The following is a 24,811-nucleotide window of genomic DNA, read 5'->3' as shown; positions in this document are numbered from 1 at the left end:
CTGCACCTTGTTGTCTCAGATTCTCCAGCATCTGCAGTTCCTACTATCTCTATTAGGAAAATCTTACACCTTTTAGATCATTTCAGGTGCAGTGGTGCAATCACTGGACTAGTAATCCAGAAACACAAGCTAATGTTCCTGGAACACAAGTTTGAATCCCACTATGGTGAAAATTAGAATTTAGTTTTAAAAACAAAAGCAGCATAATGGTGACCATGTAACCAATGTTAAATGTTGAAAAAGCCCATCTGGTACACTCATGACTTTTTAGGAAGGAAATCTGCCTTCTTTGCCTGGTCTTATCAACATGCAACTTCAGACCTACGTTAGTGCGATTGTCTGTTAACCACTCTCTAGGCAGTTAGGGCTGGGCAATAAATTTTGACTGAGCCAGTGGCACCCATATCTAGTGAATGAACCTTGCCAGTACCAAAGTTACTCTTCAGGTTTTCACAACAGCTGTAGCAGAGTGTTATTTCTATGGAGATGGTTACTGACAAGTCCTATGATTGATGTTAACTGAAGCACTCAGCAGAAACTCAACTGAATTGGAGGAACTACATTTGAAATAATCTTACAAAGATAGGAATTTCTGTAAAAAAAAAAAAAAAATTTTTTTCGTTTAATATTAAAAATATTCATGATGCCCTAAATTATCTTCTCCTTTAAACTTTTATCTCAAAAAGCAACGTGTCTTCTAAAGTGGAGTATCAGTAAAAATGCAGAACGTATTAAATTTGTGTCAATATGTCAATTCTTATATTTGACAAAAATTGGTAATATTCCTTGTATACATGTTTTAAAGTGAGTGAAATACCCGAGGGTGGAAGGTAGCTAATGTTATATCTTTTTTAAAAAGAGGCTGTAAGAAGAAGGCTGGAAACTATAGATCCGTGAGTCTGACATTGGTGGTTGGTAAGTTGTTGGAGGTGATTCTGAAAGATAGGATCTACATGCATTTGGATAAGCAAGGATTGATTAGGGATAGAGAATGTAGGAACTGCAGATGCTGGAGAATCTGAGACAACAAGGTGTAGAGCTGGATGAACACAGCAGGCCAAGCAGCATCAGAGGAGCAGGAAAGCTGAATGCATTTCTGAAGAAGGGTCTAGGCCCGAAACATCAGCTTTCCTGCTCCTCTGATGCTGCTTGGCCTGCTGTGTTCATCCAGCTCTACACCTTGTTGTCATTGATTAGGGATAGTCGGTTTGGTTTTGTGCAAGGAAAATCATGTCTCAGACTTGATTGAGTTTTTTGAGCAAGTAACCAAAAAGATTGAGGGCAGAGCATTAGGCGTTGCTTGCTTGGATTTTAGTAAAGCCTTTGACAAGGTTCCGCATGGTAGACTAATTAGTAAAGTTAGATCCCATGGCATTCAGGGTGAGCTTGCTAACTGGATACAAAAATAGATTTATGGTAGGAGATGGAGTGGTGTTGCAGGGTTGTGACCCGCGGTGTTCCACAGGGATTAGTAATGGGTCCACTTTTGTTTGTCATTTATATAAATGATTTAGATGAGAATTTAGGAGACATGGTTAGTAAGTTTGCAGATGACACCAAAATTGGTCGTTAAGTGGACACTGAAGAAGGTTATCAAAGATAATAAAGGAATCTTGATCAATTCGGTGAATGGGCTAAGAATGGCAGGCTGAGGTTAATGTGGATAAATATGAAATATTGCATTTTGGTAATACAAACAAGAATGGGACATATGCATTTAATGATAGGGCCCTGAGTGGTATTGGTTCAGGTACATAATTCTTTGAAATTTGCATCACAGGAATGGACTTATTGGGCCAAAGGGCCTGTTTCCGCACTGTAGGGATTCTACGATCTATAAAGGTAGACAGGACATCTAGCACACTTGCCTTCATTGTTCAGACAATTTGAGTACAGGGGTTGAGAAGTCATATTGTGATTGTACAGGACATTGGTGAGGTTTCTTCTGGAGTACTGTGTGCAGTTCTGGTTGCCCTGTTGTAAGAAGAACATTATTAAACTAGAGAGGGTTCAGAAAAGATTTACCTATATGCCGGGAATGGAGGGCTTAAGATATAAAAAGAGATGGGAAGGCTGGGACTTTTCCCAATGGAGCATAAAAGATTGACAGGTGACCTTATTTAGGTTTATAAGGTCATGAGGGATATAGATAAGATGAATTAAAAGAGTGTTTTCACTAGGTTTGGGGAGTTCAAAAGGTTAGAAGAACAGGATTTGAAAAATGCCACAAGGGGCAATTTCTTTTTTTAAAACAGTGTGGTGTGTGTTGAACAAACTGCCAGAGAAAGTGGAGGATGCAGGTACATTTACAGCGTTTAAAAGACCTTGGGATAAGTTCATGAATAGAAAAAGTTTGTAGGAAAAGGGACCAAGCTCAGGCAGGTGGGACCAGTTTAGTTTGGAAACATGGTCAGTGTGGACTGGTTGGACCAAACCGTCTGTTTCCATGCTGTATGACTCTAAGACTCTATAACATTAAGTTTGTATCAAAAGTATTGTACAATCATGATTTCTGATGAAGGTTTTCTGGCAACATTTCATATCCTTGTTTCAAACGTGATAAATTAATGGACAGACTGCTATTCGACTAAAATTCTAAACTTCAAGTCATCATACCTGTGGACACTGCTGTAGCTGCTGGCTAGGTGTTTGAGACTGTGGTGGAGCTGTTGTGGTAGTTTCTTCATGCTGACTTTGTGTTAATGGCAAAGTCTGAACTTCTTGCTGCTGAGTGATGAGAGTGGAATGAGTGGTCACCACTTGACTCATGAACATAGTTGTTGGAACCATAACTGCACTGCATCTCATAGGAGCAGTTACCAGTTTTGTCACAAGTTGCTGGCCTTGTTGGAATCTAGTGACAGGAAGAAAAAAAGTATTTCAACTTTCCCTGTATGTTTTCAAAACTTAGACCAACACGATAAAATGACTTTTTCTCAATATATTATTTTATCTCCTCCTTTGCTGCATCCTTGGGTATGATTTGAACTATGGATATAATCTGGTGGAGGTGATAGAGTAGGGTACTGTCACTGGACTAGTAATTCAGGCTCCAGTTGAATGTTCCGGATTAAGGGTTCAAATTCCAACATGGCAGATGATGAAATTCAAATTCTGTTTTAAAAAAGTCTAGAATTAAAAGCTTGTCTAATGGCAACCATATAACCTTTGTCGATCATCGCAAATACCCATTTGGTTTACTAATGTCCTTTAGGGAGAAAATCTGCTATTATTACCTTGTATTGGCCTACATATAACACCTGACCCACGGTAACGTGATTGACACTCAACTGCCTGGTAAACTATTCAGTTCAAATGCAATTAGGGATTGGCAATAAATGCTGGCCTAGCAGCGATGTCCACGTTCTTGATTATTTTTCCAAGTCACTATCATATGCGATAGTGAGTTCATCGAATCCCTACAGTGTGGGAACAGGCCCTTCAGCCCAACAAGTCCACACCAACCCTCAGAGCATCTCACCCAGACCCATCCCCCTAATCTACACATCCCTGAACACTACGGGCAATTTAGCATGGCCAATCCACCTAACTTGCACATCTTTGGACTGTGGGAGGAAACCAGACCACCCATAGGAAACCCACGCAAACACGGGGAGAATGTGCAAACTCCACACAGACAGTTGCCCAAGGGTGGAATTGAACCGCGGTCCCTGGCACTGTGAGGCAGCAGTGCTAACCAGTGAACCACCGTGCCACCCCACGAATGCCAGTTGTCTGTGTAACTGTAGTGGGCTTCACAGCTAAACTCATTCACACAAAGCATTATGAAGTGTTTCGATAGTGATCAAGGCTGGGAACGTAGATGTTTTTTTTTATTTTCCAATCAGTAACTCAAAATGAAGTGCATTAACAATTCTTTCATTCATTCTAATTGTGTTAATTGCATGTGAATGAGAGAATTAATCCTGGATCTTCCCAGATAGACTTGCTGGGCTATCAGATCAAAGCTAATTTATACTTTTACAAACATTTTATTCTTTAAAGTGGTTATCAGACTTTAAAATTATTTTCTCATATCTTAACAGACATAAAACATTATCCTGTATACGTTATTTATAATGAAAATTTGAGAGAAATTCCATTTATTCATGTATTTTGAGTGAAAGTAACTCATCTTTATTACCAAAAATCATGAGCAGAAAGATACTGTTTAAAAAAGTGTGCCCATGTAACAACAGGAATATTGAGGACAAATATAAATACGATGGCATTTAAAATGGCATTTTTTCTCATCTAATAACTCCAAAATTATGTTTCATGGATAATAAATTGTACTAGCCTATTCTGTTTTAAACAATAAATGCTTTTAAAAGATTCTTTGTAAAATTTCTAATTCATTTTTCATCTAGTCAGCTAGTTTCCAAACAGTCCGTACTTCTGGAAGGGCAGGGGTCTGAATCAGATCTTATTCACACATACACTTGATATACAACCAGATACTCACCGGAGAAACCTGTCATGAGGAAGAGTGGTAACTGTGCAGCTTTGGTTAGAATTTTGGAATGGAGGAGGAGTAAGCTGTCCAACATTGGCTGTTGTGGGCTGGGAATTTATCATAGTGTTACAGTGGGAAGTTGTGAGAGCATCCTGTCTGGAAATTAAGCTCTGTTGCCTGTGGTTACTTTGCAAAGTCTGCTGAACCTGTAAAAGGAAAAGATTCTTAGTTTTGTTTTGAAACATTTGAAATAAAAAAGGTTAAGTAAGTAATACTGGGGACAAGGGATCAAATTTTTAAAAATGTAATAAATCAGAGTAGAGACAAGGCAAGTAAGAAAGTAAAATGGGAAATAATAAACTGAACATGACAGGAAGACAGAATGCATATCTAAGATTAAATCAACGGATTAAAAAAAAGGACAAAACTATAACCTCTATTGTAATGCACGAAGCATTCAAAACAAAACAAATGATACTGTGAATAGGAATAAACAGGTGATCTAACAGCTATTACAGAGACATAGCTGTAGGATGATACAGATTGGAACCTGAACATTGAAGGGTACATGACATTTAGGAAGGTCAGGAATATAGGATAAGATGGAGCAGTTGCTTTGTTAATAAAAGGTGGTATTAGTCCAATAGAGAGCAATGACCTAAGTTCAAGAGATCACAATATACAAGTGATTTGGATAGAGATGAGAAATGATAAAGCTAAGAAGTCACAAGTGAGAATGGTGTCCAGGATATCTAACAGTCAACACATGGTAGGACAGTTTAAAGGAAAAAGGTAGTGGGAGCTTGTTAGGAAGGTATGGTGATAGTCATAGGGCATTTTAACCTACATATCGAATAGAAAAAAAATCATAGGTAAAGGTAGCCTAGATGAGGCATTCATGCAAAGTTTTCAGGAGTCAACCAGAGAACAGGCTATACTACTGTGTGACAAAACCGGATTAAATAATAACCTCAGAATGATAGTATTCCGAGGTAGCAAGGATCATAATATGATTGGATTTTACATTTAATTTAAGGAGGAGACACGGTGGCACAGTGGTTAGCACTGCTGCCTCAGAGGGCCAGAGACCTGGGCTCGATTCCACCCTCCGGCGACTGTCTGTGTAGAGTTTGCACGTTCTCCCCGTGTCTGCGTGGGTTTCCTGTGGGTGCTCCAGTTTCCTCCCACAGTCACAAAGATGTGCAAGTTAGGTGGATTGGCCATGTTAAATTGCCCGTGGCGTTCAGGGATATGTAGATGGGTCTGGGTGGGATCCTCTGAGGTCCAGTGTGGACTTATTGGGCCGAAGGGCCTGTTCCCAAACTGATTCTAAGGAGAAAAAGTGGGTCCAAGATTTGCATTTTAGACTTAAGTAAGGACAATTATGAGGGCACAAAAGCAGAGCTTGTTAAAATTAACTGGCAAATTAGGATAAGCGATAGGTCATTAGCAATGCAGTGGCAGAGATTTCAGGGATATTTCAGTATACATTCCAAGGAGTAAGGAAATTTCCAAGGATAGAAACTACTATCCATAGTTAACCAAGAACAATTGAAGATAGTGTCAAATTTAAAGATAAAGCAGATGATTAGGCAAAAATGGGTGGCAGATCAAAAGATTAAGCAGAATATAAAACTCAGCAACAATGACTAAAAGATTGATAAAGAGAGAAGGCTGGAGTACAAGAAATATTAATCCTACAGAAAATGAGTCAAGGAATTAATAATGGAAAATAGAGAGACAGCAGATGAATTGAACAGGTATTTTGCACCAGAATCTTAGTAATCAGGAAACGGAAGCGAAGGTGAACCTCAACAAAAATTACATACAAACAAATTACAAACAGGGAAGTGGTACTGAACAAATTGTTGGAGGTGCAAGCTGATGGGTTCCCAGGTACTGTTACACTTCGAAGCAGGCTAGTGAGATAGTCGTTCTAGATTCAGGCAAAATTCCATTAGACTGTAAAATAACAATGTACCCTTCTCTTTAAAAAGGGAGACAGGAAGCAGGAAACTACAGGCCAGTTAACTTAAAATCTGTTTTAGGAAAGATGTTAGAAACTATTAATAAAGATGTTATAGAAGGGTACATGCAAAATTCAAAGAAAGGAGACAGAGTCTGTATGGTTTTGTGAAATTTTAATCAATTTAACAAATTTGAAGGAGGAAAGTGCTATGAGAAAGAGGACAAACAGTTATTCTAGAAAATAAAAGTTTATGGTGTAGGGGGTAACATATTAGCTATAAGAACATAAGAAAACTGGCACATAAGAAAATTGTTTCAGAGATAGTGGGAACTGCAGATGCTGGAGAATCTGAGATAACAAAGTGTAGAAATTTTTCTGAAGAAGGGTCTAGGCCCGAAATGTCAGCCTTCCTGCTCCTCTGATGCTGCTTGGCCTGTGTTCATCCAGCTCTACACCTAGTTACCTCTACATAAGAAAATTGGCTGGCTAGCAGGAAACAGAGAGGCATAAATGGGTCATTTCCTGGTTAGCAGGATGTGATGAGGGTTCTATCACAGGCTTCAGTGCATGGTTTTGATATTTTACAATTTATATAAATGATTTGGATCAAGGAGCAAAGATATTTTTACTAAATTTGCTGATGAAACAAAGGATGATTGGAAAATAAGTTGTGAAGAGGACATAAGAAGTCACAACGGACATTGACAGGTTAAGTGAGTAGGGGAAAATATGATATTGTCCATTTTGCGACAAAGAATAAAACATATCTAAATAGTGAGAGATTGCAAAGCTCTGAAATGCAGGGGTATCTGGGTGTCCGACTGCATGAATTGTATGGCTAGTATGCATTTACAGCAAATAATTAGAACAGCTAACAGAATTTTATCCAAGGGGAATGGAATATATAAGTTGGGAGGTTATACTTCAATTGTTGACACCAAGTCGGGCAGAAGGAATACAAAAATGGTCTTCTTATTTAGGAAGGATGCAAATTTATTTTTTATTCTTAATTCCAGCTATTTGTAACTGAATTCAAATTCCATCATCTTCTGTGGCAGGATTCGAACCCAGATCCCCCGAATATTAGCTGGAGTTTCCGGATTAATAATCTAGCAATAATACCATTAAGCCATTGGAAGTAGTTCATAAAGTTTCCTAGAGTAATTATGGAAATGATTATCTTCTGAGGAAAGATGTGACAGGCTAGGTTTAAATATGCTTGAGTTTAAAAGGGAGAGGACTGACTTGGTCGTAATGCATAAAATGCTAAAGGGTCTTGACAAGGTGCATATGGAAAGAATGTTTTCTCCTGGACCTAGAAATCACTGTTTAAAAATAAGGGTTTGCCTGGTTAAGACAGAAACAAAAGAGAAATCTTTTCTCACAGAGGGTCACGAGTCTCCCTCAAAAGTCATTAGAAGCAAAGTCTTTGAATATTTTTTAAGGCACATGTCGACAGATTCTTGATAAGCAAGGTGGATAAAAGGATATTGGGGGGAGGCAGGAATGTGAAGTGACTCGAGGCCAAGTAGCCTAGTTCTGGTCCTAATTCATATGTTCATAGCATGTGGGCAGGTCATGCCTGACAAATCTGCTAGAATTCTTTGAGGAAGTAACGAACAGAGTAGACCATGGAGAGCCAATGGATGTTATCTACCTGGACTTCAAGAAGGCCTTTGACAAGGTGCCGCACAGGAGGCTGCTGAGTAAGATAAGGGCCCACGGTGTTAGAGGCAAGATGCTAGCATGGATAGAAGATTGGCTGTCTGGCAGAAAGCAGGGAGTGGGGATAACAGGGTCTTTCTCAGGATGGCAGGCGGTGTGTGTTCCGTAAGGGTCAGTGTTGGGACCACAACTTCTAACTTTATACATTAATGATATAGATGAAGGAACTGTGGGCATTCTGGTTAAGTTTGCAGATGATACAAAGATAGGTGGAGGGACTCGTAGTATTGAGGAGGTGGGGAGGCTGGAGAAGGATTTGGACAGGTTAGGAGAGTGGGCAAAGAAGTGGCAGATGGAATACAACATGGGAAAGTGTGAGGTCATGCATTTTGGTAAGAAGAATAAATGGGGAGAAAATTCAGAAGTCTGAAGTGCAAAGAGACTTGGGAATTCTAGTCCAGGATTCTCGCAAGGTAAACTTGCGGGTTGAGTCAGTAGTCACAAAGGCAAATGCAATGTTGGCATTTATTTTGAGAGGACTTGAATATAAAAGCGGGGATGTACTACTGAGGCTTTATAAGGCCCTGGTCAGGCCACATTTGAAGTAGTGTGTGCAGTTTTGGGCCCCATATCTCAGGAAGGATGTGATGGCCCTGGAGTGGATTCAGAGGAGGTTCACGAGAATGGTCCCAGGAATGAAAAGCTTAACATATGAGGAATGTTTGAGGACTCTGGAACTATACTCTTTGGAGTCTAGAAGGATGAGGGGGGATCTAATTGAAACTTACAGAATACTGAATGGCCTGGACAAAGTGGATGTTGGGAAGATGTTTTCATTTGTAGGAGAGACTAGGACCCAAGGGCACAGCCTTAGAGTAAAGGGAAGACCAATTAGAATGGAGATAAGGAGAAACTTCTTCAGCCAGACAGTGGTGAATCTATGGAATTCACTGCCACAGAAGGCTGTGGAGGCCAGGTCATTGAGTACATTTAAGGCTGAGATAGATAGGTTCTTGATTATCAAGGGGATCAAGGGTTACGGGGAGAAAGCGGGAGAATGGGGTTGAGGAACTTATCGGCCATGACTGAATGGCAGAGCAGACTCAAAGGGCCGAATGGCCTAATTTCTGCTCTTATGTCTTATGGTCTAAGCTAAAAATTGTACTGAGATTTATTTGGTCATCCCATTGTTATTTACAAAGCAAAATCAATACGATCATAATGCTTTGTCTATAGTTTCTTTATTAAAAACAATACCGTGGTGCCTCATATCATAGTTGACTTGGAGATAGTTGAAGAATTACTTAAATTCACAAATAAAAATAATCAATTTTGATAAGGCATTTGAAATGGGACGAGTGGCAAATAACAAGATAAAAATAGGGAATGAGACTGTTCCAAAGGAGAACTGACAGTTCTGATACTGAGTGACAAGCATTGAGAAGGCGAAGGGGAAGTTATTCTGTAAAGTTAGAATCAGAACAGCATAAATGCATTTGCCAACTCTGGTTGATTGTTTCTGACTATTTCATCATACAACCTCTCACTTAACTGCCTCACACCCACTTACCAACCTTTAGGCTTACCACCTTCTGATACCCAACTGGAAAGGTGAATAGACAGTTTGAATCAGATTTTGAAAGTGGAGTTGGAAACCCAACACAGATGAATTTTGGGTTTTGACCCTGCATCTCAACTGAGTCACTCTCATGACAAATTTTAAATGCAAATACTCTGAGCAAGAGGCAAGCTTGGCACCTAGTTAGTGTCCAGGAGGCAGCAGCTAACTGCTGGTGTGAGTGTCAGAAGCAAATAGTAAACAAAATGGGGTCAGTCATTGCCTTGCCAAATAGAAAAAGCATCTCCTTGGAAAACAACGAGTTGGAATATGGAGGGAATGTGACCATGCATGCAAAGTCAATGGACAATGCTCTATCCTGCACAAGTAAGCCCATACAGCACTCTCCTCCACAAATGGATATTAAATTTTGGGCTTCCTCCTCTGAAAACTGGGCAATAATGTTTGCCAGAGTTTTTAGGCTCTACAATTTGACCATTGAAAATCTACCCTTGCCCTCTTTGTCCTGTTAACATGCTCCAAAAAGGAGTGTAATGGACAGTTAATCAAGGTAAGTAGGTTTCCAACTCTAAGCTCCTGTGGACCCTTTGAAAATTTCACATCATAATGAAGTCATGAAATAATCAAGATCTACAGCACAAAAAAAAAGACCCCTTGGCCCACCAAGTCTGCAATGGTCAAAGATAACCACCCTATATTCTTTCTTTATCAGTTTACAGCGCTTGGCCTGTAAACCTTGGCAAAATTCTGCCTAAACAGTCTGTTTTAATATTTATGATCTATTAAAAGAAGTGATTTCCCAAGAATCTGATGTAAATACTCCCCTGCTGGGCTGTAAACTAGGATTAGCAATTTTCCCAGATTTAATGCAACTGTCCCATATTTGGGATGGTTATCCTGTGTCCTTAATCCCATTTATCTGAAACCTGGGCACTATCTGTGATTCGCACCTAGGCACTGTTGGAAGATCGTTGAATCTTGTGCGTACACTGTTCATATTTATACCATCATTCAACAACTCACTTGCACTTAATTTCTTGTAATCCCCTCACTCCACTATTACCAGCTCTGACAGATGTGGCAAATCACAACTTCACTCCTGCCCTCATAGGCTCAGCTGCAAGCAAGGTCCCACAGGCTATTGACCATCTCTTAATACTTTCCTCTAGATTTGTTCATCTACTATAAGAATGTACGATCAATTGAATATAAATTCAACATATCTCAGTCTCAAAGCAAATACAAGATCTATCAGTTTCAGGGGAAATCACATTGAACATGATTTAAACTCTCAAACTTCACTCTCTCACCATTTCAACTTTCACCTGCCTTCTATTGAGCAAAGTTTTGTCCCTGAAACAAATGATCCACTCCACTGAGCAAGAATACAACCTAATTCTTCCTAACCACACTGAACACGAATTGATCCTAAACATTTCAGTTAACACTAAGGAAATTATATGAGTATATTTGATATGAAGCACAGAGAAATGCCATTCTGTCTAACGAGTCCACTGCTGATATTCACACTTGTTTGAGCCTCTCCCCTCTTTCCTCATCTAAATTAATCATTGTAACCCATTATTTCTTTCTCCTTCATAAGAACATAACAATTAGGAGGAAGATAGGCAATTCAGCCACTTCAGCTTGCTCTGCCATTTGATACAATGGCTGATGTCATTTCGGCCTCAACTCTACTTTCCAGTCTGCTCTACATAGCCCTGCAACCCATTAATGATTAAAAATCTGTCTATGCCCTCTTTAAATTTCCTCAATGTCTCAGCATCCACCACACTCTGGAATTTCTCATCTCTATTTTAAATTTGCTGCCTCTTATCCTAAAACTAGGACCTTTCATTCTAGGTTACTCCACATGAGGAAACATCCTTTCTATGTCTATTTGTCAATCCCCTTAACATATTATATACTTCAATTAGATCTCTTCTCACTATCCTAAACTTGAGAGTATAGACCTAAACTGGTCAAAATCTCATAAGACAAACCTCTCATCCCTGGAATCAATCTAGTGAACTACCTCTGAACTGCCTTTAATATAACTATATCCCCCATCAATTAAGCAGACCAACGTTGTATGCAGTCTCAATAATACCTTGTACAGTTGTAGCAACACTTTTATACTCTTCCTTTAGCAATAAATGCCAAATTTCCATTTACCTTCCTTATTACCTGATGTACCTGCATATTAGATTTTTGTATGAGAACACCAAGACCCCTTTGCACCAAAACACTGAAGCTTCTCTCCATTTAGGTTGCCTTTCTACTCCTCTGACCAAAATGGATAGTGGCACACTATCCACGTTAAACGTCACCTGCCAAGTTTTGGCTCATTTTAAACTTCATTGTAAATTTCTTATTTCTTCATCGCAACTTATTTTCCTGCCTATTTTAGTGTCATCTGCAAATTTGGCTCTAGTACTTTCTCTAGTTTTCGGTTAAATGCATCTATACTGTTTGCTTGAAACACACCCCTGTGGTAGTAAGTTCCACATTCTCACAATATTAGAATAGCACCCTCATCACAGAAGTAGATTCAGCTCTACCTGCTCCAAGATAAATTTCAGTCCTGAAACTCCATCCACCATTGAGCAAAATTTCGTTCTACTGCAAAAGAAGGCACCCTTCTCTCAAACCTTCCTACCAACTTCATCTCTTGCTAGCAACATTTTAAGTTTCAAACCATCCTTAGCCTCCTTAATTTGTAAATATCCCCACCTTAACCTCCTTAACAACTGCACTTTCTGTTCACAATTTCCCATCACTGGCTGAGATTTTCCTCCCTTGACTATTCCCTCTATTGTTGCTGTTATGAATTCATTTTCCAAAGCAAGCCATTTATTTCATTCCCTCATCTCACTAATTATATTTTCTTTTTGCTGCTCGTCCTAACTGATCTTCTGTTTTGTCTTCCTCCTTCAGCTCACACTGACTGCATTATCACTTATTCTTTAACTCTGCTACAGTAAAATCAAATTAGCCTTGTTTACTATAATAATGTGGAAATAAGACAAATATGTTTTGAAAATGGCATGGGCTAGATGATTAATAGTCAAGGATATAAATTGGACTGAAATGACAGGGAGGTGAGATGGCATAAATAAGAGATAACACAATGTGGAGCTGGAGGAACACAGCAGGCCAGGCAGCGTCAAGAGAGCAGGAAAGCTGACGTTTCGGGTCAGGACCCTTCTTCAGAAAATGAAAATTTTCATCTCCACAGTGTTATCTCTGACTCCAGCATCGGCAATTCTTACCATCTCCAAGTGAGATGGCATGACTGGTTACAGAAGTCATTGTAATGTTGGGAAGAGGGGCTAGTATTGAGGACATTAAGGACAGAATGCATTCAATTAGAATTAAGGAGCAAAAATAGCACAAGCAAGCCATTCAGAGCATTTGATCCAAATAGACTTGCAAGATAAAAAAGCAAATCTGCAGGGAAATCTGCAGAAATGTATGAAATAATATTGCTAATATTGGGGCACTTTAATTATGCACATACTGAAGAGACACTGTTGGAGTAAAGGAAAGGGAGGAATTTCTCAAATGTGGGCTGAGGATTGACAAAGGCAATTAAATACAGATAAAAGTGTGAGGTGTTGCACTTTGGAAAGTCAAACCAAGGTAGGACTTATATAGTAAATGGTAAGGACCTGGAGGAGTGTAACAGAACAGAGGGACCTAGGAGCACAAGTACATAGTTCATTGAAAGTAGCGTCACAGATAGACAGGGTGGTGAAGAAGGCATTTAGTCTGGTGGCCTTCGTTGTTCGAGGCACTGAGTTTAGGAGTTGGGACGTTATGTTAAAGTTATATAAGTCATTGATGAGGCTGCATGTGGAGTATGGTGTACAGTTTTGGTCACCCTGTTATAGGAAAGACATAGTTAAACTGGAAAGTGTGCAAAGAAGATCTATGAGGATGTTGCCAGTACTAGTAGGGAGACATTGGCCAAGATAGGACTTTATTCCTTGGAACGTAGGAGAATGAGGGATGAGGTGTATATTATTGAGGTATATAAAATCATGAGGGATATAGACAGATGAAGGCATATAGTCTTTTTCCCAGGAATGGAGAATTGAAAAGTAGAGGGCATAGGTTTAAGGTGAGAGGGGAAAGATTTAAAGGAGGACCTGAGGGGCAACTTCTTCATGCAGAGTGGTGTGTATATAAAATGGGTTGCCAGAGAAAGTGGTTGAGGCAGGTAAAATAGCAACATTTAAAAGACATTTGAATAGGTACATGGATGGGAAGGGTTTAGAGGGATATGGTCCAAATGCGGGCAGTTGGAATTAGCTGAGTGGGCACCAAGGTCAGCATGGACCAGTTTGGGCCAATGGGCCTGTTTCCATGCTGTATTACTCTATGACTCTACTAGATGTGGTGCTGGGAAATGAGTTGGGGCAAGTGGACCAAGTATCTCTAAGGAACATTATTGTCAGAGTAATCATTGTTCTCCTACATTACTAGCTTTTTATTTATGATACAATTTAAAGTAGAATGTCTAAATTGGAAGAGGGCTAATTTCAACTGTATAAGAAGGGATCGGGCGACACGGTGGCACAGTGGTTAGCACTGCTGCCTCACAGCGCCAGGGACCTGGGTTTGATTCCAGCCTCGGGCGACTGTCTGTGTGGAGTTTGCACATTCTCCCCGTGTCTGCGTGGGTTTCCTCCGGGTGCTCCGGTTTCCTCCCACAGTCCAAAGATGTGCAGGTTAGGCGGATTGGCCATGCTAAATTGCCCGTAGTGTTCAGGGAGGTAGAGGGTGTATATTAGGTGGGTCATAGGGGGATGGATCTGGGTGGGATGCTCTGAGGTTCGGTGTGGACTTGTTGGGCCGAAGGGCCTGTTTCCACACTGTAGGGATTCTAATTCTAATTCTAGCAGGCAAGATAGAACCAATGACTGACCGGAAAAGAATCTAAACAGAACAATTGATGATCCTGGTTAGGAAGAGATGCTTCAGATACAGACTGAAGGCACAGTAAATGGCATGGCAAACAAAACCTGTACCCCTTGGATGAAGGGGGAACGTAGAAAATTCAATGAAACAAAAAAAAGGTGAATATCAGGCAAATTCTTCAAGCAATAACCATGTCAAAACCATGAGGGGAAATGAAGAGGAAAGTAAGGGATTGCCACAATCTTCTAATTTTTCCTAGATATGTAGGGTGTGCCAGAGGATTTCAGGGTGATAAATGCAACATCCCCTCACTAGAAAGGATGCAAAAAGTGTCCTAGCAACAACTTACGAGCTCAACATCAGTGACAGCTAAGGATATGAAACCATAATCATGGAAGAATATTAACAGGCACTCAAACAACTTCTGTTATTAAGGATTGCCAGCAGGTTCAATTAAAAACAGCTAATACTTAATACAATTAAAATTTTGATGAACAGAAAAGGCTGATGAAGGGAATGAAGTAGATATTGTTTATGAATTTTAAGGAAATGTTTAACTAGTAGCACATAAATGTTGATGAGTAAAATTGAGGCTTACGGAATAGGAGAGTCAGTGTAAAATTAGATTAAAATATTCTTGCGAGCAGAAAACAACAAATTGTGATAAGTTGTTTTTATTTTGGCTGCAGGATGCTAGGCAGCTCTGTTCCCATTGAATTCACCAAGACTATTCCAGTGTTCCATCACTGACTATGCCTTGTAGATAGTGGACAGGTTTTAGGGAGATAGATGGTAAGTTACTTGCTGCAGATTTCCCATGTTTTGAACTGTTCTTGTTGCCATGCTCTTTTATTGACTGGTCCAGTTCAGTTTCTGGTCAACAGTGCCTCCCAGGATGTTGATAGCCAGGGTTTCAGCACTGGTAATGCCACTGAATGTCATGGGAGCTTGTTGGATTATTTTTTGTTGAAGATGGTATTTTGACCAGCAACACAGAATTTCCTAGGTGGAAACTCATACTCACTAATGTGTAATTGCCGATGACGAACTGCTGGGTACTTGTGTAGCACAAATGTTACTTGTCACTTTTCAGACCAAGCCTGAATGTTGTCTAGGTTTTGTTACATTTGTACACACTGCATCAGTATCGGAGAAGTCATGAATGGTGCTGAACATTGTAAATTGTACAATCATTAACAAACATGGAGAATATTCCCTCTGATTTCCATCTAAATTGGGGTGGGGGGGGGTGGGTTTCTCTCAATCAGGAGACCTGTCCGGATCCACAGTTCCAAGTGGGCCATGGTCAGTTCATTGCTTGTAGCAGCAAGTCTGGGGGAGAAGTTTAATGGGATCGAGGAGATTTATAGACACCCAAGAGAGGCCTGGGCACATCTTGCACATCCGCTCAAGTCGGTCCAGATGGTGCTCAGCATGTCGGATCCATCCACAGAAACTAAGGGAGAATGGTGGGGTGGGATGAGGGGCAAATCCAGCCACAGCAAATGAGACAATGACCCTCAGCAAATTAATCATTGGGACTAGAGGCTCCAGGCTTTGTGCAAAGTATAGTTCAATTGTGAATAGGGGGCAGAAGATTTTCTGGTGGGGTGGGGAGTAAGGATTGGGGTGACATACTAAAAAGCATTGTTGGGAAGGGTGTAATGCAGGGTTTGGGGCTATCACGTTGGTTTCAAGGAGGGCTCTAGTGAATGATCACACCAGTCTGGGTGGGAAGGGTAGACAAGTAAAGATGCATATAGACAGGTGCCACTGGAAAAAAAGGAGCATTGTCACCTTATATTGTGTTGGAACTTGTAAGTGTGCAATAGAAAGAAAATGACGTAGTGAGAAGGATAACTGACTTGATCGGTAAGGGAGAGGGTCACAGCACACATCCGTCAAAGGGCTCTTAAAGGGAAATAACATTTATCTCAAGCCCATGAAAGATCGAGCAAAGAGGCAAGCAGTGTGCCTACTCCCTAACCATCCTGCAACATTGAACCTCTCGGTATGTTGCACCTCCCTGGCATATTCACTGGACTCTTTGGCATTTACAATTTTGCTCAGAGAGCGCCAAACATTAGGGATGTTGAACAAGGACAGTCAAAGGTTTCACCAGGACCCAATGTAATGTGCACACATTACTCCTCCTGAATGCAGATAGTACAATAGGCTTGCAGATCATTATCCACCAAGTGTCATATTGAATGGTGTGGAAATGCAGTTGATGTCTACAACAGCTGGTTCCCATTCACCAGGACCTCAAAGACCTTATCAGAGAAATGCAATAACATCTTCTCTTTCTCTGACATCTTGTGCACACATCCTTAATTAAGCAGCTTTGGAATGCCAGTGCCTATGGATTTAAAGATGGTGCACGTGCAAGAGACTTCAGTCTTTAAGTGACTTGACAACTCACCAGTCAGCAGATAGAGAGTGGCACAGTCTTATGAAAAGGCTATCAAAGCCAGGAATTGATAGAAACTGTTAAGTCAGATCTGTAGATGTGATGGAGAAGGGAACTCTCGTAAGTATTTGCAGGGCAGCACAGTGGCTCAATGGTTAGCACTGCTGCCTCACAGTACCAGGGACCCAGGTTCAAGTCCACCCTCAGGCGGCTGTCTGTGTGGAGTTTGCACATTCTCCCTGTGTCTGCATGGGTTTCCGCTTGGTACTCCGGTTTGCTTCCACAGTCCAAAGATGTGAAAGTTAGGTGGATTGGCCATGCTAAATTGCCCATAGTGTTTAGGGATGTGCAGGTTAGATGGGTTAGCCATACAAAATGCAGGGATAGAGTAGGAGGATGGGACTGGGTGGGATGCTCTTCGGAGGGTCAGTATGGACCTGTTGGGCCACTGGAGGGATTCTATGATAAATAAGGTGGAAATTGATGTGAAAGATAGCATGTGGCAGGGTACCAGAGGTAAATAATGAGGTAGGTTTGGTAAAAAAGGACAAGAAAACCTGCAAGGCCTTCTGGCAAGAACCCTTCCAAAAAATTTGATTGAAAAATATGTACAATTCATACCCATATGCTTCAGTCTATGTTACAGGATTAAAATGTTCATTAGTATTCTACACAATCAACTTCCTTGCTGAATGTGATCTAAGTTATTTATCCAACTTCTCACAACTACAACTACCTAGGGTAAAGGAAGCCTCTGCTCTGCAAATGCTTACTTAGTTCAAAGTTAAAACATTCGAGACTGCCTCAGTTCAGGAGTTCTTCCACTTCATTTTGTAGATTGTGGTTTACAAGTTTTGCAACAACTGTTTCACAAAACTTTTACAAGTGAGTAACCTGTAACCAGTGGGGTTCCACAGGGATGAATGCTGGGACTGTAATGGTTTACAATATACATTCATGACTTGGAGGAAGGAAGCAAATGCAGTGTAGCCAAATTTGCAGATGACACAAAAATAGGTAGAAAGGCAAGTTATGAGAGGGATATGAACAGTTTCCAAAAAGATATTGATAGATTAAGTAAATGGGTAAACCGTTGACAAATGGAGTATAATGTGGCAAAATGTGAAGTTCATTTTTGAAGCAAGAACACAAAATGGAGATGTACTAATCCATTTTTCAGGAGTGTTATCAGGCAAGCTTTCTTCAAGTTGTAAAACTTAACCAAGGTTCTTTCCTACCCCTTACTACACCTCAGTGACACTGCTAGCTATGTTAAGGTTGAACCATGATGAAAAAGATCAGGCTTGGTGTTGCACTCTCTGTGGACCAACAACACACCTAACTGTCACTATTCAGATTCTAAAACCAGAACGTACAGTTGAGCCATGAACTGAAAAAGTACTTTGTGCATATGGGAGTCCAAGTTGTCAAAACTCCCAACTTCAGCATAGCAGGTGCAATGGAAGGTCAAGAAGAGGACATAGTGGAGTAGAGGTAATATCACTAATGCCCTGGAGAATCAGGTTCAAATCACATCATAGCAACTGGTGAAATTTAAATTCAATTAATAATTATGAAATTGAAAACTAATCTCAGTAATAGTGACTATCAAACAGTTGTTAATTATAGTAAAAACCCAATTGTCTGTAATTTGTTCTTTAGGAATCTGTTATCCTTACCTGGTTTGGCGTACACATGACTCCTAGTGCATATTAATGTGGTCCACTCTTAAGTATCCCCTGAAGATGTCTATCAGTCATTCAGTACAACTAGGGATGGACCAAATGTTGGTCTTACCAATGCTGTCCATCACATAAAAGAAAAAAAAAGCCTCACACCGAGGTACAGGAATTATTTAAATGCCCATTATTTTAGCATCAAGTTATGATATATTGGGATTAGTGACCCTAACATTGCCATAAAAAGTTCTGCTTAATTATCATCTGTTCTGTTTGATCTACCTGAACTCCCTGTCCTTGGACAAGGTGAAGCTGCTCTTGGATTTTTCGAAGTTCTTCTTGCTGACGCTGAATATTTGCTTCCAACATCTGTGTCCTCTGTTCCAACTGCTCCTTTAGGTGCTGCATAGCCCCTAGCTGTACTGAGAACTGCAACACAATATAACATTTATATGCACTCTAATTCAAGTAATTGAGGTTATAAGTTTGTAAGTACTTACAGTAAACATACTTGATATAATCAACAGCTACATACATTTCAGAACCTTCTAGGTGGCTTAGTGCAAACAGTGAAGCAGAAGAACATTATATTCATTATGATTTGAACTATATCAATCATTTCACTTCAGCATTTTCACTCTTTTCATGGCCAGTTTAATCATAGACCCTAGAGGAGCTTCAAAGGACAGATTTAAAAATCAACTTATGCTTGAGAGTAGGCTATGTAGGAAACTAAAAAAAAAAAAAGAACAGCAGTAGTCCTACATTTCCATTCCACCAGTGATGAAAAGAGGCATATTTTGTGGAAGTTTCTTTCACTCAACAGGACATGTCCCAAGAATACCAATTCTTGGGAAAACTAACAACTATCCTGCAAGACTGTACAGTGCTGACTGAAGTGGGCTCTGATTGGTAGAAGCATGGTCATAGAGATTGCACTCATTAATGCTGACCTACAGTTAACTTGTTTAAATTTTACATTCAGCTGGTTGACTCTAATTAGAATGACACCTGAAGGGATATGCTGTTTGATATACCAACAGTATATGAATTACATTGCTGGTGTGATGCCAGGTATGAAGGTCCAGGTCCCAAAGACTGTGTGCATCCATCCTGTTCTTTCAAAACTTGCTATACAGGGTATTTCTGCTATAACGCGTGTTTCAATAACACAAATTGGCTGTAATGCAGTTGACGAATAGTGGATGCCATTTGGATAACGCAAACTTTCTATTATACAGGTATAGCAATTTTATATAGCGATTTCCCATGGCGATTTTCTATAGTGTGAAACACCTGTACACTGTTCATCATTAAATGGTATTCTGTAATTGAACAACATTTGCTGGATAATTCTGAGTGTGAGAAGCATTATGCTGACAACCAATTTAAGATTGTAAGTCATGCTCACAGTTTGATGCCACTGCATGCACTGGTCTGAGAGAGAGAGAAAAGCTTTCATCAGCAACATCACACATCTGATTTTGTTTACCAAGACGTTTTGTGTTGTCAGGATCTTAAGGATTACCTGTTCAGGTTTCTGCTCCTCTTAGCTCAAAAGGACTTGAAACAGCCGCATAACTTTGCAACATCAGGCACTCTCCTCAAATCAACCACTGGGAATCTCCTAGACTGGCCATCCCACTTATTTTAGAACTTAAATCACAGCATTCAAGTCACAACAGCCAATTTTTAAAAATATTTTAAATATGCCCCATTTCCTTTCAGATTTGTTGAGCTGTGGTGAGGATTCATCTTACAACATCCAGTTTTGTCTTTTAGAAATGTGCCTGATTTAAAAATCTAGTGAAACAGGCCATAAGCAAGTGAAGAAAATCAACCATATAATAGCGATATTTTAGAAAAAAAACAGACTTACGGGGCTCTTTAAAAATCCTCCTACTGGTCCATCAAGAAAGAAATGTTTTGTTTAAAAAAAAACTTCCAATCTCACCTGGCTGCTCAGTGATGCCCTTCTCTGGGGGGTTCTTTCATGACCATACATTACTTTCGGTAGTGGAGGAGTGTTTGTGTCAGTAAGTCGTTTTGTAGGTGTTGCTGTTAAAATGAGAAAATTAAAAACATTCAGAATCAAAAAAGAAGAAACAAGTAGAATGATTTAATGGTTCAAAAATTAGTACTCATGAGTAAAGCATATCAAAGAAACACAATTACAATCATTTTCTCGGAGATAGCAAGAACTGCAGATGCTGGAGTCAGAGTCAATACAGTGTGCAGCTGGAGGAACACAGCAGGTCAGGCAGCATCAGAGAAGCAGGAGAATTAACATTTTGGGTATGAATCCTGATGAAGGATATTGACTACAAATCATTTTCTTATCACTTTCATCGAGAAAAAGAAATCAATGGATTTTGTCTTTTTGTAGTTTCTTTGTTGTCAAAGATATTAGCAGCTGGACTATCACTTACATGGGAGATAAAGGATAGTGTCATGACCCCAGCCTATATGCAGAGATGGAAAGGTGTTAATGAAGTGAGAACATAGGGAAAATAACCTATTTAATAAAGTCATGGCTCATCTGTACCTGAAATTCTATTTATCAACTCTTGCTCCATAATTGTCCTAATTAACAAAAATCTATATAATGCAGTTTTAAATTTGTTCAACATAGCCTCAAAAGTTTTTTTTGTGATTTAGATTTCCATTAATATTTGTGCGAGGATGCTGTAATTCCTGGCTTTACTACTGAATAGCCTCTCTCTAATATTGAGCACCTTGTTTCAGAACCTGCTATCACAGGAAATAGTTTCACTTTTATTTTGCCCTTTTAATTCCTCAACTAGATAACCTCTTAATTCTTCTTTATTTATGAAAATACAAGCCTAGTCTATGAAACTTTCCTCACAGTTTAACTCTTCTAGCCCTGAGTGGTTCCCAAGTTTGACTGAAAACAAGAAATGATTTTTACATATATGACACCATTCTTAAGCTGTCCCCAAGCATTTTAAACATGACAAATTGTCATTTTTAAATGTATTGACAATTATTTTATAGAGAAAAGGTAAATAGGGAGGCAGCAGAGGCTTCAACTAGTAAGACAGGGAAGGGATATACAGGAAAAAAAATCAGCTCAACTATAAACAAAAATAGCAGTGCACTGGAAAGAGTAAACAAAAAGTGAGGCAGGGGTACAAATACAACTATGGAAGAGGATTATAAAAGATGGTCAGAAGTAAAGAAAGAGGAACAATAATTAAAAGAGTTAAGTTGCCTGTGCAATAATGCAGTCATTGTCCATTGTAAATTGCAGAAATAAGTAGAGAAACTCAGAATTATCATGGAATATTTCAACAAGTCTGATATTAATTCGCTATGAGGTCAGTAAAGCGGGATAAGATAATGTGGTTAAGGAAACATTTGGCACTGGATCTAATAAACAATGAAGAAATAGGAAAATCAGGTAAAAGACATGAAAATAGGGGAATATCAATGTATTAAGATCCTAATATTATACACTTTTAAGAAAATAATTGAGAAGAATCTAAGTTTGATAAAACAGTAAGGTAAAACACTGGAAGAAAAAATGATTGAGGGGTTGAGAGTAGAATTTGAAAAAATAGAACAGATAAAGTTATTGGCAAACCATCATGTAAAACAGTAGTGTGAAACATTTAAAATGGCATTCATCCTTCAACCCCAGAAAATTTAGACAATTTGAGTAACCAGCAGCAGGCTTTGTGGGTTTACAAGATGAACAGGAATGTTTAAACACTGAATGCTACTGCACTCACTCTTTACAAGCACACATACAAACACATGTCAGGAAAGTACAATTGGAGAGAATAGTCCACTTTTACAGTTAACAAATCATGTTGCTGCCTGGTTTTGGAAACTAATGTTACAGGATTTAGGAATATTTTCTTTAGCACTGAGGTATGATTCGGATGCAGGTTCAATGGTCAAAGTAATATGCAGAAGTTGTTTGCAGGTTTTTCCTAAAGTGACAAACTTTTTGTTAGAAACACGGTCAACTTCTGTGGTCTCATTATCATTTGGGGTCATGTATCTATTTTGATGCATCCAAAATTGTATTGGGTTGAATACCTAATGATGTTCCAGACTTCAGATCCTTTCCTAGTACAAATATTACTGCTGCTCCTATTTCCTCTAAAGCGTGCCTTATTAAACTGCCTCTGGAAGATGGTTGCTGTCACATGGTCAACACAGCTTTCTTCTGTCATTACTAAATATGGTTCTTCAAGGTCCAACCCACAATCCACTTCCGTTATATTTCCAATGACTAGATCATTGGTTAGCTTGTTGGTAGACAATAGACCTTTTATTATTTTATCAACAATCTACTGGTTTTCAAGAGATGAGTAGTTAAACTTTTACGCCTGGAGATAGCAAGAACTGCAGATGCTGGAGTCGGAGACAACACACCATGGAGCTGGAGGAACACAGCAGACCAGGCAGCATCAGAGGAGCAGGGAAGTTGACGTTTCAGGTCAGGACCTGAAAACTTTTATGCCCGTTTGTTTGTCTTCGAGTCAAAGAGTTACTTCCTTGAACACACAGATGAGGTCACCTGACTTCTCATTGAATAAGTTTTGCATTTTAACAGTTATGAACATGATGTGTCTTTAATGGGCATGACAAAACACTAATCAGACACTTTGGATAAAGTGATATGGAAAAATTGAGATTGAAGAGACAGACATATTAGTGAATAAAAACCGAAAGAATTGCAGATGCTGTAAATCAGAAACAAAATTAGTGAGATACACAGAAAGCAGAAAGTGCTTCTAAATAAAGAATATAAAGAAATCAGAAGAATATTTTTAATAAAGGAAGATATAAAGGAACTTATGAAATTAAATCAAGGTCCAAAACTTAAATAGTAAAATGTTTAACAGGCACACAAATAAAGTCAGGATGGGAATAAGGAGTTAATTATAGACAGTTTACTATCATATGCAACAATAAAGAAATGGAAACAATATTAAATAATTACTTTGCTTCAGTTATATACGATCATGAATAAGATTAGAAATGTGATATGTGATTAAAATAAAAATATTAAATAAACTAATCAAACTTAAAGAGAATAAACGCTGAATTATGTTGATACCTTCTGAAAGAAAGAATTAGGGGAAGAGATAGCAGTCGCATTAATAATTTGGGAACTATGGCTGTTGAGCCAGAAAATAGGCCGATAACTAACATTATACAAATATTTAACAAAATTCTCAAGTGCTGTTGGAGTTGTACTCATCCAGGTAACTGGGGAGTATTTCATCACATTCCTGACTTCAATTACACTGGTAAACAGTTATGAGCTGTCAGAATACAACTCTACAAATTTAAACTCAAATACCCTTAAATTCACCCTTACACATACACTCACAGGAAACAAACATGGGTTATGGACAGTGGAAGAAAAGAAAGCAGATAAGTAGTTCACGTCCACAACAGTTATTGAGATGATTCTTGTGCTGGTCACAATACTGCTTCTCAGTTGCTCTTTCTCAGGTCCTTCCACTGCTTTGTAAGAGATTATAGGGTGGCTCGTTCACTGATCTAAAGTCTTTGCATTGCTGATTAGAAGTCAAGGCTTACAGTAATACTGAATGAAAAATAAGCTGATTTTCTTTAGGTTTAAAGTGGTTTACTGCCGAGAACAGAGTGTGCTCCTGAGCTGGTAGTGGTTTAAGGCTTCTCTGTAACTTGTTCACAGTCCCATGCTGTTCCATTACTAGTGAACCAATCATATAATTGTTGGCAGGCAGAAGACCTTTGTTACAGTGCGCTACTTGTTGCCATCCAAACCTGCATTTGTACACAACATTCAGCTTTGGTTCATCAGAACACTGCTATAACCCATAGCTGTACAAACAGTGTTCATAATGAGTATACTTGCTTTCAAATCATGTCACAACCCTTATAAAGTCCGGTTTTAAAACAGTTCTTTTTTTTTATTTCCACAAAAAAACAAAAAAAATTACATGTACATTATACAGATTGATCGAGCGATTGTATCACTAATGTTTATGTGCTCAGTGAGAAATATTATACAAATGAACTGTCAGAAACTACTTTGGAGTTTTATTAAATTAATCAGTTATCAATAATTTGTCAGCGATAATAATTATCCCATAAAATGTATGCA

General features: G+C 39.1%; 1 protein-coding gene across 2 annotated transcripts in view; it reads right to left on the bottom strand.

The window, feature by feature from the left end:
• Nucleotides 1–1,790: 1,790 nt before the first annotated feature.
• Nucleotides 1,791–24,811, bottom strand: part of clocka (clock circadian regulator a) — a 132,385-nt gene continuing 109,364 nt past the window's right edge. For both annotated transcript variants that reach the window (XM_048595488.1, XM_048595494.1), the window contains exons 15-19: nt 20,636–20,739; nt 18,964–19,110; nt 4,466–4,662; nt 2,617–2,854; nt 1,791–1,974 (exon numbers count right to left, since the gene is read on the bottom strand). In XM_048595488.1, coding sequence (XP_048451445.1) covers nt 1,828–1,974; nt 2,617–2,854; nt 4,466–4,662; nt 18,964–19,110; nt 20,636–20,739 — 833 coding nt within the window. In that variant the 3' untranslated portion in view covers nt 1,791–1,827. The remainder of the gene's footprint in view (nt 1,975–2,616; nt 2,855–4,465; nt 4,663–18,963; nt 19,111–20,635; nt 20,740–24,811) is intronic.

This window comes from Rhincodon typus, chromosome 1, assembly GCF_021869965.1.
Source record: "Rhincodon typus isolate 14 chromosome 1, sRhiTyp1.1, whole genome shotgun sequence".
NCBI lineage: Eukaryota > Metazoa > Chordata > Chondrichthyes > Orectolobiformes > Rhincodontidae > Rhincodon > Rhincodon typus.
Note: the sequence above shows the minus strand (reverse complement) of the source record. Positions and strands in the feature narration are given on the sequence as shown.